Raw genomic sequence first — 14,372 nt, 5'->3', positions numbered from 1 at the left:
TCCTGCTCTAAAAAGATTAACTCTGAAGTATGGAAAGACTCAAAACTGTTGTGATATAGCTGCAAGGAGTCTGCAGAAGAAATCAGATGAGGAACAAGAAGCTGGGGGAACATCAGGGTGATGTTTGGAGAGCTCAAAGTGACATTTTGTGATGGAGGGAATGGTGTTTTATGGGATCCACTGCAGGATGCAAAGCAGGATGCTGAGCAACTTTGCCCTCTGGAAAGGTACTGAAGCAAAACTTCAATGAGTTTGTATGAGCTCAAGGACAGGAATATAATACAAAACAACCAATGTGGATTTGTTAAAAATGAATCATATCAAACCCATCCAGTTCCCTCCCTTGATACAAGAGCGAAGCAGAGAAGAAGGAAGCATTTGTGTGATGCATCTTGACTTCGGTAAGATGCCTGACACAGGCCAACATGACGTTCTTATTAGCAAACTACAAAAACGCAGCATAGAAGAAGGGTCTCTGGCGGATGGTGTACAACTGATTGAAGAAACTACATTCACACACCTGGTGTTAGTTTATTCCTGTCAAACTCAGAGGATATATTAAGTGAAGTCCTCTAAGGGGCTGCACTATTCAATACTTTAGTTTATGACTGAGGTGACAGAAAAGAGAATAGTTATGAAATGTTTGGAGAACACCACATTGTGGAGAGAGAAACAAGTGTTTTGGAAGGTGGTATTAGAAGTCAAAACTGCGCTGTGTGTGGAGATGATGCACACAAGTGGCAGAGCTTTGGTTGGGGATCTGACCCTTCGTGGCACTAAGCTCAAGCCATCAAATACAAATGACATGCACAGATCTTGTTGTTGGACAATGGCTCTGTTACCGCATGTGATCACTTGATATCTTGCTGCTAAGATCATTTTTCCCGCTCACCTGCTCACCAGGTTGGCCACGGCTCCCTGGGTCACCCTGAAAAAACACAAGCAAGAGTTTAACATTGCAAAGACTCTTTCGTAAGAACACTTTCTCATTAGTAAAGTGTGTCCTCTATTGTCCTGGCCCATTTTGTTCTACCTACTTCCCACAAGGCACTGAAATTGCCTTCTTGATTGCTAGGCAACCCAGGCTGGAGGGAGCAACACAAGGGCCAGGTCAGATCTCCCTGTACATGTAGACTTGAGAGAGGAGCATCAGATGGGGATTGGTATTTTGGAACCCCATGAACTCTGAAAGACAATGAGCTACATCTGCTCATCCACTTACACCTCCAATTTTAGAGGAATCTTACTGTCCTTCCTGCAGTATAAGACCTTCCAAAATCACATCTTGATTGACTCAATGGCTACATTGAGTCTTGAATAAACTTGAAATAAAATTCCTTACCTTAGGACCAGCTTTTCCAGGAAAGCCTCCCTCACCCTTTTCCCCTTGTTCTCCCTGCAAGGAACACAAGAAGTTAATATACAAACTCCTCTGGTAGCACAGGCAACAGCAAGGAATATTTTGACTCAAATCTTCAGTATTAGACTGAGGATGGAAAGGGAGTCATGTGAAAATATGGTTCCGAGATGCTTTTCCATTCTAGCGCTGTTTGTAATCACATCTCCAGCACCAATCACCCTACCAGAGTATTTCTGGAATAACACAAAGTCAATCACTGTTACATTAAAGGTGTCCATAGTGAATTACCTGAAAAAAAATCACTACATTTAGTTTCTTCAAACCATATAGGGTGAAGTCTACATTATTTCCGTTAAGAAAAATAACTAACTGTGGGATTGGGACCATGGCCACTGGGCCTTTTAGGTACGTTCTTTGAAACAGATCTTTCAATGCAGAGGGTGTCAGGGTGGAAAGCAGAGGCTGGAATGAACTACATAGCTGAGAAGTGCAGCAGGTACTACACAGGGCTGGGATGAAACCTAGTGTTTATTTAGCCTCAGAAATTTGTTAATCCCTCACCTTTATTCATCAGTAAATGGGAGCTGGAGACTCTGCTAGACCTTGGGCTCAAGCATTCAGTGCACTCAGTTGAGAGAGGCAAGTATAAATGTTGTGTATTACTGGAACAAGTAGGGGTCATAGTGCTCAAGTATCAGAGGCATGAAGACCACTGGCAATGCAATCCAATGCAGTAGATGTTTAAGAGCTGTTGTGCTTATTCCAGTATAGTGTCATCATCCCCAAAGCCTAGCTTGGCCTGCATAGTCAAAATATGGAACGTTTCTTTGACGCTTATTTAAGTAGTGATGGCAAGACAATCATTATATCTCCTACCTCTAAATCTCCTATCTCCCTTCTCTCCCTGCAGAGACAGCAGAGGAGACAATTACTGCCAATCTGTCATTTGCAGAAGCTTTTGAACAGGGACAAGAAATAGGAAATAAAGAAGAATTGGCTTTCTGTCACACAGACCTACAGAAGCCATAGGGGGACAGTATCTCTTCTTTCCAGCCCTTCGGAAAGGAAATAAAGGAACATCTTTGAAGCCTGCCACACTTTTTTGTTCGTCTTTGTGCCGTGGACACATACCTTGTCTTCCCAGTGTTATCGGCTTTCCTGAATGACAGTAGAAGCTTCTCTGTTTGCGATGCTCAGCTGTGTTTGCCAAATAGGATGCAGTAATTGAACACTGGAAGAGGATCTCCCATCCTTACTGTATTTACAACCAGCTCCATCTTCTTAATGACTCAGTACGCAGTCACACCAGGAGCTTCACCAGTGGCTCAGTGATGTGGGATTGCTGAGGGGGTGCTTGGCTTTAGAGATGTGTCCCCCCTCCCACCTACACTTGCTAGCTCGCTCAGATAATCTGCCCAGATAAGTAGCTTAATACCAGTGTAGGCAGTGTCACTTGCCTTTTGACCTGGAAGCCCAGGAAGCCCATTCAATCCATCTTTGCCAGACAACCCCTAAACAAGAAAGAAAAAGCTGTAAGTGCCTGTTCTTTGAATCATTAACAGCAAGATCAGCATAAGCATGCTCAGTCCACCCCTCTTGCCACTCACCTAAGTTTAAGAAGAACCGCCTCATGCAGTTTGCTTTGACTTTTCCCCTACTCTGACTCAAAACATACAAAAGTTCTTACGATGTGCATTATCTCCTCAGCCTGTTTTCCAGTGTCGCAGTTTTGATAAATGACCACTGGATGTCAGTGTTGTTACAGACAAGCAACACTAAAGAGCCTTTTTTTGTGCACTGTGGATTCTTAAATAACTTTTTAAATTACATTTTTATTTTTAAATATATATACTTTCACTTTGTAAGTCTCTTATCTGTAACTATAATGATTTTCAAAAAGTCTATTTCTCCTTTTAAATATTGGTAATTTTTTATACAATACATAGACTCCAAAAATTGAATTATACAAAACACAGTGACAGAATTATTCAGCAAGATAAGAATTACAGTTACTTCCTGTAATGCATTTAAAATGGTGAGAAACATCCCTGTCCCCTTCCAAGTGCCAGTCAATCCCCACGTACCACAGGCTGTCGTGACACTTCCTAATACTAACTATTTAATAATTCATCTTTCTTGACTTAACAGCCAACAGACATTTTTATGCTAAATCTGAGATTTTGAGAGTTCTTTGGCCTGATTCAGAGAGCTCCAGGTTTGGAAGAACAATATCTTGCCAAATGCAAAATGACTTTTGATAGGTATCATACAAAGTAAACATGATGGTCATCAGTGTGTAGGAATAGCGGAGCTCCAATAATCTTATTCACAAAAGACATCAGAGGCCGATGCCTGCATTAAAGGTGGTAGTGTTCAAGCCCACATTAAAACCTGGCCTGCAGAGAAGCTGCAGGAAATGAAATAAAGACTTGAGAACTGGAGTATCTGAAGTCAAGGGGAGCAACAGGGGCAAGGGAAGCAGTTCCCTAACACTTACAGGTGGTCCTGGTGGTCCAGTTTTACCAGATACTCCAATCTCTCCTGGCAGCCCCTGGAAAAAGGAATTGGAAGAAAAAGGATAAGGATCATTATTTCTGTCCTTTGCAGCAACCCAACTTTAAATTTAAATGCAATTTTCGCTCCCCAGCAGTCAGGTCTCTGCTGTGGGGAGGCCTGTAGACAGCGACTTATCCCCAGGGAGCACCAAATGGTTCCAACGCACAGAGAAGCTGTCCTGTAGGACCAGCTGTGGCTTCCCAGTGAGAAAATACAAAAGACACATTGCCAGAGGTCATGGCCTAAAATCCTCCAAGGCTGTTTTTAGTTTTCCTTGACATAAACCAAAACCCAAGCTTGTTTTCTTACTGGTGCTCCAGGAGGTCCAGCAATGCCTGAGGGCCCTGGAGGTCCCTGTAAGAGATGAAGCAAAACCAGTTTATCTTTGTGATAGTGGCCGAAAGCCTCGGGTCCTTTCTTGTGAAGTCAGAGCCCTTCTCAAAGTGGGCAAAAGCACTAAGCTTTATTTCATTAACTTCTAACAAACAAGAATGTAAGATGCTAAACTGAGCTCCAAAGGAATCATGCTCATGAGCAGAACAGTATCTCTTGCTTAAGCCACTAAGTACTGCTGTTGTAAGGTGAGCTCCATCCTTCACTCTAGTAGAAGAGATGGAGGAGTTGAAAGCCATAAATGAAAACAAAGTTTGTCCAGGGGGATCTCTTGTAGCATCCTGCCTAATTTAATCTTGATTAATGTTGTTTCAAAGTGAGCAATTTGTGTCTGCAAAAAGATCTCTGAAGTAACTAATGAATGAAACAGGTTTGTAGTGAGGGCAGGGGCAATATGAATCCAAGAGTATAGAATCATAGAATGGTTTGGGTTGGAAAGGACCCCAAAATCATCCAGTTGCAACCCCTTTCCATGGGCAGGGACATCTCACACTAGACCATGTTATCCAAGGCTCTGTCCAACCTGGCCTTGAACACTGCCAGGGATGGGGTATTTACCACTCCTCTGGGCAGCCTGCCCCAGTGCCTCAGCACCCTCACTGTAAAGAACATCTTCCTTAGATCTATCCTGAACTTCCCCTGTTTCAGTTTGAACCCATCACCCCTTGTCCTTTCACTACAATCCCTGATGATCAATGTACTGAATCGAGTGTTTCAAAACAAATGCACCACCATTATACTGCTTTACTTTGTTGGTAGTAAAATATCCTCACAAACTCATACTTCAATGAGCACATTCAGTTGGAAATATCTTAAAGGTATTCATTACTCATGTCCCTTCAACAGCTGTTCTCTCAGGGAAAACAGTCTCTCAATACTCATTTGATTTTCAGAGGGGTTTATTTTTGTGTATTGAGCAAATTGTTAAATTTGGCTTCCTAGATGAGAAATTTGTTTCCATACTCGACAAATCTTAACAGGTTGCCTGAGATGCAGAGGTGTTTGTTACTTCCAGCTTCCACTGTAGACAAGACAGGAATTTTCCTGTGCTCAGAATGGAGCATGTGTTCGTGTGGTTTTTGGATTGGGACCTAAGCAAGCAATATGAGGATGGATGTGAGAAATGGATATATGTGACTGAGTTGGATTTTTACACTGTCTGCCTCTCCTGTTTTTCTAACAGGATGATTTCATTCATTTTCAGCTTTCAGCATAGTTTAGGAGAGTTCTGTTGTGTTTGTACTTAAAAAACAGCAACACCCCTCACTCTCCTCCCAGTCCTATATAAAGAATTGAAACTGAGCAACTGATACTAAATAGAAAATGGCCAGTTGGAATGTCAGCATTCAATATCACAAATCACAGCTTTTGTGATTAAGGTATTAAGAGCCATGGATCAATATTAGTATTTCACATTTAAGGAAAAATGTAGCTCAAAAGAAGACAACAGTGTAAAAAGGTGATGACAAGGAAATATTTGTGGCATGGTTTGAGAGAGAAGGTAGCAGATAAATGGTCCTTTTAGAAAACACTTGTAATATTCAGCCAGAGAAGATGAGAGCCTCTCACCAATAGATGGGGCAAAGTGACCAAAAAAGAGACCTGCAGATGCACTTGCCTCCCATGAACTGTTTTCATTGCAGCTCAGAACATAGATTCATCCGACCAACATTGACATTTGTAAAGTGCCTCAAATGTGAGCACATGTGATCCCCATGGGATGCACTGATGCTGCTCTTGAGGAGCCCCGAATCAGCTTCTGGGGACATTGGTCCAGTTGCTATTGCAGGAGTTAAGGAGCTCTAGTCCCATCAGCAGGCACCTGGTTGAGACCAGCCATCACTCTAAAAAGGTTTTGCCATTCAAAGAAAAGCATCAACAGTCCAAATTAGCCCAGCACAAGAGAAAACACCACACTGTAGACACAACTGGGTGGAGTGACCCTCAGATACCATGGAGGTTCTGCTTGGCTCTCTACATGGTATTGCTGAGAGGGCCTGCAGACAGCTTCTATCAAGAGGTGAAAAACCCCAGCCAGGACTCAGCCTCAGCACCCTGGCTAAGCACAAGCATCCCCAAGTATAACCCAAGTTACCCCACACAGTACAGACAGGGGTTAATCTGACCTAAAACCAAAGTCTCACTCTGTCAGCACCTATCCACAATCAGCATAATCCTTGAAATGTGAGGTGCTACATCCTCCTCATCCCAACTGTTTCTCCTAATAACTCTTGATATTCTCACTATCCAATTTCTAATTCTTCTATTAACATTCCTACATTCTGAACCATAATAACCATACGTAACCATAAATCTTGACATGGAAGCACACTGATCCTTACCCTAAATTGCCAAACATTATGCTGTTTTATTGCTCTCCATGAAGCAGTCACCCAGGACATCATGCCCAGGACTGGTTTACTCAGGTAGCTTCACCATATGTTGCATCAACAAATGTTACAGCCACTAAAGGAAAGTTCTGATAAAAGCCACTCTGAGATGGACATAGGAGGAACAGTTTTACATAATGGCCACCAGCATCCCTGGGAGATGCACAGACACAGAGTAATAAAATCGCACGATCACATGAGAGTTGCAGAAATACATCATACATGTCCTTTATAGAGCCCTCCCTTCTGCTATTGGCCAGAGCATAACCAGTTTTACTTGTATATACATTTTGGGTTTTGTAGCCCTTCTCCTGACTTCTAAGTATACTTCAGAGCAAGGACTACTCTTCCTAAATATTTAGAAAGGACTAAACTGACAGCATTTTTTTGTTATTGAAATAACCCAAACCCCAACCAAACATAAAGTAGCAGGAGCGGGACAGCTTGTAATGCTTAACCCCAAAATCTCATGCCGTCTGTTTTCTTTGCTTCCTTTTTTAAACTGAATCCAGATTAAAGTACCTTATGTAAACAGTCACCTTTTCCAGAGATCATCTGATGAATTACACAGATGAGAGTCCCTGTCCCACTTCCAGTCTCAGTGTTGTCCCTTTAAAACTCTGATCTGGCTGGTAAAGAAACTGATGCATGCTTCATAGAATCATAGAATGGTTCCTACATGCCAAAGCAAAAACTGATATACGAAAACTTTACTCTAAAGCAGAACTATACGAAAGCTTTGGAAAACAAATGAAAAACATGGATCTTTGACTAAAATGTTAAATCAAAGCATTTTCAAACTGTTGCTTTGAAAACAGAAGATTTCAAATAATCATTATAATTCAAGTAGTGTTTAGAGGTATGTGTGTCATGGTTGGGACATCTTGCCTGGAGACATGGTGGATGCGCCATCCCTGGCGACATTCAAGGCCAGGTCAACCTGATCTACATGAAGATGTCCCTGCTCATTGCAAGGGGATTGGACTAGACGTGCTTTGAAGGTGTCTTCCAACCATAGAATCTATGAGTCTATGATCTTTAAGAACATTGAGGGGGATGTGTGTGTTTCATCAAGCTCCATTCCTTGGGCAATGTAACCCAGGGACAGTTCTCAGGAAAGAAATCGGACACTCCATTTCTGAGGAACAGCTATGCCTGTCCTCCAGGATCCACTAAAGGATGTCCTCCTCTTCCAGCATTGTACCTTGCTGAAAGACAAGCTAGAAAAGGCACAGTTATTAAGTTCTGCACTCCCTAAGGAAGCTCTGAAAAGGAACAAAACCCTTTTTCTGTGAATACATCAGTAGGCTGCTTGGCCTAAATCTCTTTTCCATGGAAAAAGGGATGGCTGTGTTTTAAAGGGAGGTGAACAAATGCCATTCCGTGATGGAAACTGAAGTCTGATGGCTTTTCCAGATGTATGTCTCTGGAGGCAAAGCTCACACAGACATATTTTCTGTACACTATTCCATGCCACTGGTAGGATACTGTTACACTATGAGAAAGGCTTAGATAAGCTCTTAACCCATGTCAAAGCATGCTGTGGTCTGGGCTTCTCAGGCAGTGTGCCAGCTTTATGAACAAGAGCCTCTGGGACATACAGGAGCATCTTGTCTGCTGCCAGTGACAGCAAAATGCATAACCACGGCACTGACAACCTTTTCCCTCCAGTGTCTGTGCTTGTCTCCAATTCCAATTACTCCCTGCAATTTCACCTCTCAGAAGGTCCTCACAGACCCTTTCTATTGGCTTTGAGTTGTCTCCCCTTTATTTCCACTTCTCCCCAGTCAGAAATGAGGCCACTGCAGCAGTTTGGGGGAGCAGTCCACGTCTCACTATGTCGTTTGCTACACCATCTTTCCATTTCTACTCTGCTGCATCTGAGCTGGTTCTGGGATCAGCTCCTCAAATCTGCTCTTCATTTCTCACCCCAGGTGCTACAGTATCCATCAGCACAACTACTGTGAATTATCTTCAGTAATGCTGCATTAGAACACCATATTGCTCTTCGCTTAAATCCTGCCTTACAAACCAAGACAAAGATAAAAGCATATAGAAAAAGGCTGTTGCTGATGACACTAAAAACCTAAAGCCTAAAGAAACAACAGATCCAAGCATTTACCTGTGAAGCATGTTCTATAGTCACCTTCAGTCATAGTGCCATAATTCATAAGCAGATGAGGTCTCCAGGTGGCATCGTAATTGGAGCAACATTATTGTAAACCCCAGAGATTTCTCAACAAAAATTCTCTGAACTGCCTTTCTTGCTCTGTAAAAGTACTGAATAAAGTTGACTTTGTGCTTAGCAGCCTCTCCAGGAGAATTTCTTGCTCCCACTGAAAGGCAGTTATTGTTTAACTTCATCACTTAGCATAAGAATTGGACATGGTCTCTTTTGTCTGCAGAGGAAGGTTTCTTTTCCTGTGTGTTCACTTTCAGTTGGTTTACTGAGTCAGTGCAGCATAGGAGAAAAACTACAAAACCCCCTCCCTTATGGTCTTCTTTTTCAGTGTTATTAGTGAGCTGCACAGGTGAAGGTGTTATTTTTGTTAAAGGCGTACATCTTATTAAAAATAGCTCTGAGTAATATCTTCCAATTTCAAGCAGCTCTGGCATAGTTGGAATTCAGTCTAAGCTTGCAGCTGGGGCCTGTATCCTTGTCTTACATTGTGCAGTATTAACTTGCATTACAAAAAGGATGTTAAGGACAGCATGCATTTCAGACGGTATAATTTATTTCCTGAATTACTTAAGAAAAGCTGGGCTTGAGCTCACACCCTACAGACAAGTCTATACTAATTAAATCACTGCCAGCCATGACTATAAAAGGTACAGCTCACACTGGTCTTCCTCACAGCTCTTAAGTTATACAACCAGGTTAGTTAGCATAAGGCAGACATCAATAAGAGCCCGGAGATATTGGAAGTGTGAGAGATGGTATTTTTCTTTAAATCTCAGAGTTTTGACTTGTTTTGCTGTCTCACAGGTACCTATCTCACAGCACGTACCTGCTCAGCTCAGGGAATCTAGACAGTGGCTCAGTGGACCATTTGTAGGTTCCTGCTTTAGAAGAGCTTCTGACTCCACTGATGATATTAACTGGATCTTCCTCAACAGGAGCTCAGACACCTGAATCTCATCTCCATCCTTAACCCAACATGTGCTTGTTTTGGAGCTGAATCCCAGCCCTGGTCATTCAGTGGTACAGCTCAGAGTGTCTGAGCCCTCGGTTAGCACTGGGGCACCAGCTCCCCACTGCTGAGCCTGTGAACACAGCCTTCATGGCTCACTCAGCATAGGCTGCATAACTGCAGGTCTCATTCCTTCTCAGGACACGCCCTCATGCCTAGAAAAGCACTTGCAAAGGTACCTCCATCAACTGCCTTCAGCCCCTTCTCTCAACTTTTCATACCAACAGATGATGGGATAGACAATCTACACCGAGATCTTGGGTGATCATGAAGAAATGCACAGCCTCATTGTTTTCTGTGCTTGGTACCCATTACAACTGAAAGAGCTTAACAGAAATGCTCATTTACCAGTCCACATGTGAACAGCCGACTGCAATAGAAGCTTAGAAGCTTGGCCCATGATTAAGGTTCCTAGAAACTGAAATAGTACAAATAAATAACACCACCATAAGCACATTGTGAGTTCAGATGTCTGTGTCCTTGCTGCGAGAGAATCATTCATATCCAGAGGGGAAATAAGACCCAGAGTGTCTACTCCATGATTTAATGATGTTGCAAGATGCACCATTTCTAAAGGTCACTGGAAAATAAGTGTTCATTTTGGGGGGTGTTGACTGAACAACGTGGAGAAAACAAGTATGTGGACTGGTTCACTACCACAGCTGATTTAGAATGTGGGAAAAGAAAAAAAGGGGAGAACTGAGAAGATACCTCCTACAGGGTGTTGGGTTCAAACTTAAACAGGAGATTCAGGTTGGATATAAGGAAGAAGTTCTTTACTGTGAGGGTGGTGAGGCACTGGCACAGGTTGCCCAGAGAAGTGGTAAATGCTCCATCCCTGGCAGTGTTCAAGGCCAGGCTGGACAGAGCTTTGGGTGACATGGTCTAGTGGGGAGGTGTCCCTGCCCATGGCAGGACATTGGAACTGGATGATCTTGGGGTCCTTTCCAACCCAAACCATTCTATGATTCTATATCCACTCCTTCCTTTTGCCCATCCAACTATCAACATGGGGAATCCAGTAAGAAAACAAAAGTATATTTAAATTTTAAATAGCAAAGGAAAAGGAGGTTATTTTAGTGCATGTATGATCAACTCAAACCAGTTGGTCCTTAACACCATGGAGATAACACTGGAGCAGATGACACAGACTTCTGTACATGACTTGGATGAATATCCATCTAACTACAACATAAGAAAACCACTTCTTGAGTATTTTTGGGACATAGGCTGATAACGTGCCTAAAAAACATCTAATAGCACAAAAAGTGCTGTTAAGCTAAAAAGTAGTTTTGTTACAAACTGATTGTAAGCACTTTCTCCATATAGAAATATGGAGATCTGCAGTAATATGTTCAGAATTGAGAGCCACTGCAGGAATAAGAACAATATTCTCCCATTCCTACAGTTAGCTTGGAGGAACAACCAATTTAAGTATCCCTCAATGGCACTGCATTATATGCAGTTTCAATTAATATAAAATTTGCTAACTCTATTTAGTCTGTGTGGAAAGGAAAAAAACTTAATGTTGTGTCAGCATATATATATATATTCTTAAAGTTGCAGGGAACTTGTACTGAGCAAGCGTGACATTGTTTGGATGGACAGTGTCAGATGTCTTAGAAATAATGGATAGAGAAAAGTCTTCCCCCAAAAGCAAGGAAAATCCTGTCCCAATGGTTCAGAAGACTTGAGGAGGGGTGGAGGAGTGGAGAGGGGAAAACATGGACCTTTTAATGTTATCCAATGGGGAAAAAAAATAATCTTAAAATGGAAGAAGGATTTGGTTGGGAAAGGACCTTAAGATCATCCAGTTCCAACCCCCTGCCATGGGCAGGGACACCTCACACTAGACCATGTCACCCAAGGCTCTATCCAGCCTGGCCTTGAACACTGCCAGGGATGGAGCATTCACCACTTCTCTGGGCAACCTGTGCCAGCACCTCAGCACCCTCACTGTAAAGAACTTCTTTGTATCTAACCTGAACTTCCCTGTTTCAGTTTACACCCATTACATCTTGTCCTGTTGCTACAGTCCCTAATGAAGAGTCCCTCCCCAGCATCCTTATAGGCCCCCTTCAGATACTGGAAGGCTGCTAATATTTTAAAGCCATTAGAAGTACTGTCTTTCTTCATTCCTCTTGAAGGCTGTTGATGAAATGCTTGGAAAGCGGAGACTGTACCAAAAGAAAAAGTCTTACAAATATGTAAACCAGTATCAAGTGTTGTTAATAGGATAAGATTCTCAGCTGGACACAAGGGCCCTCACCCGCACAGGGTCACAAGCCTTTGGATTGCCTCTCTGACATCCTCCTCAGACATGTGAACAGCTCATTAGGAAACATCTGCCACAGAACCATTTCTAGATCATGTTTCCTGGTTACAAGGGCAGAGCTTGCCAGAGGAAATACATGAAAAACCAGCATCAGCTGCCTAGCAGTGTGCTGTCTGCTGCCACACACCACCAGCAGCTGTAGTAATGGAGGCTTTTCATTCCTGCCCCAAACTTATCAATTATTGAGACAAAACCCCAAAGCCAAAGATCCAGTTTGTTAATTTATTGTTGAAAGAGAACGAATGAAGTGCTCAGATTTATCCTGAGTGGTTATCTTAAAGTGAGGTTGCATCTTTCCTGCCCAAGGGTCAGCCCTACAGATACTTTTCTTATTGCAGGGATGACCCTACAGTGTGCCTTGGGTCAGCTACAAAGTTAGCAGGAAAGCAAGACAGAGGCAAATGTCAGTGTTCTTATAATACAGGGCAGAATGGGTTCATCCAAGGTGGAACCAAATCCCTAACATACACAGCACTATTTTGCCCTTATGATGGTGCAATTTGGAGCACTAACTTGCCAAGGCTTTTAAAAAAAAGCAGCTATGGGCTCATTAACTTGAGACATCCTTCCTCAAGGGGAGAATAAACATTTAGTTTTAAACCCCTGTCTCTACCTTCCTCAATAAGCCAACATCTATCCCTCTATAACAAGTGGCAATGTGAGCAACAAAGCCACAAAACCAGCCTTGTGCCCAAAGAAGCGTGCTTTCTGAATAGCAAATGCCTTCTAAACTGCTTCTTCCCTCAAGACTGCAGCACAGGAGGTATCGCTGCAATTGCCAATTCACACAGCCAACAATTAGCTGAGACACTGCCCTAAATATTACAAAACACAAATCATTATTTTCCCTCCAGAATGGTACTGCTTTATGCACAAGCAATAGGGAAATCACACACAAAACTCCTCTTTATGTCCCTGTTCAAAGATGCTGAAAAACTGTGGAAGGTAAAAGTAATTGCTGCCAGACAGGCAGACTTCTCTCAATCGCAACAGGATTAATTAGTTTGGTTCTTAAAGGAGAAATACCAATTTCAGAGACAGTGCAGATAAGAAGTGAAAGAGGTTGTGGTATGTTGCAATGTGTTTCCCAAGTCATCTGTTGCCGCAAAGTATGTTTCTGCACATATTATATCAAAATGAAGAAATCATCGCTTACCTGAGGGCCAATCAGACCATTGATTCCTGGGAATCCTGGTTCTCCCTTTTTACCCTGCATGTTCAACAGAGGAGGAAACGTTAGAAACTATAGCAAAGATTGCTATTGACTTTCCAGAGTCTTCCACCCCAAAACTGGTAAAACACCACAATGTGGGTACACAAAAGACAGAAGCTAGAAGTGAAGGCAGCAGACACCATTTGGATGTGAAACTCCAGTTGTCTTTGATGGGTCTGTATCTCCCAGACTGTGACAATAGCTCTGTTTTATGCATTATAAAAGAAAACAATTAAGAATTCTGGTGCATGGATGAATATAAAAGATTCACAATCTCTAAGCCAAGAAAAAGGAATCCATGAGGCATTTCTAACTAGAGCTGGTATAATCACCAAGGGACAGAGCTCACTGACTCCTCTGCAAGCAAAAGAAGATTCCTACAGAGGAACCAGAGAGCTTCACTGCTGCAAAGGAAGGATAAGCCTGGAGTAAATCATTGAGGTAAGTTCACCCATATGGATGCTGAGGGACCTGTGTTCCCCATGAGTCTGACCTCAAATAGTTCACAGGGAAAAAGTCCTACATGAGAAAAAGAAGAAACAATGGAGTAAGGAAGCATGAAGTGCAGGAGTTAAGGCAGAGGTCGGATTTGCTTCTCAACAGCTGACTTGCTGTGTTACTTCGGACAAGTCATAGATGTTTAATAAACACTGAATCATTAATATGCTTGAGGGTGTTCATAATAGACTAGGAAGGTACAAGAGGACTCATGTAAACATCTAAGAGACAGAGAAGTGATTTTTCTCCCTCATTTCTATTTCTCATCCAAACTGATTTTCTTTTTACAAGGATACTACAATTAAGCATGTTTCCTTGTCACTGGTGATGTGATTGTACATACAGATGAGTAAGAGCTATATACATAATTTTCCCTTTATTTTTCTTTCTTGAAATATGTCCAGAAACAAAGCCTATAAATGACAGCTTCCTGCTG

General features: G+C 42.3%; 1 protein-coding gene across 1 annotated transcript in view; it reads right to left on the bottom strand.

The window, feature by feature from the left end:
- The window catches only part of COL22A1 (collagen, type XXII, alpha 1), a 194,292-nt gene that overhangs the window by 60,036 nt on the left and 119,884 nt on the right, over positions 1-14,372 (bottom strand). The window contains exons 22-27 of the mRNA XM_010014574.1: positions 13,382-13,435; positions 4,226-4,270; positions 3,858-3,911; positions 2,818-2,871; positions 1,343-1,396; positions 893-928 (exon numbers count right to left, since the gene is read on the bottom strand). Of these exons, the coding sequence (XP_010012876.1) occupies positions 893-928; positions 1,343-1,396; positions 2,818-2,871; positions 3,858-3,911; positions 4,226-4,270; positions 13,382-13,435 (297 nt within the window). The remainder of the gene's footprint in view (positions 1-892; positions 929-1,342; positions 1,397-2,817; positions 2,872-3,857; positions 3,912-4,225; positions 4,271-13,381; positions 13,436-14,372) is intronic.

This window comes from Nestor notabilis, unplaced genomic scaffold (assembly GCF_000696875.1).
Source record: "Nestor notabilis isolate BGI_N333 unplaced genomic scaffold, ASM69687v1 scaffold780, whole genome shotgun sequence".
Lineage (NCBI taxonomy): Eukaryota > Metazoa > Chordata > Aves > Psittaciformes > Psittacidae > Nestor > Nestor notabilis.
Note: the sequence above shows the minus strand (reverse complement) of the source record. Positions and strands in the feature narration are given on the sequence as shown.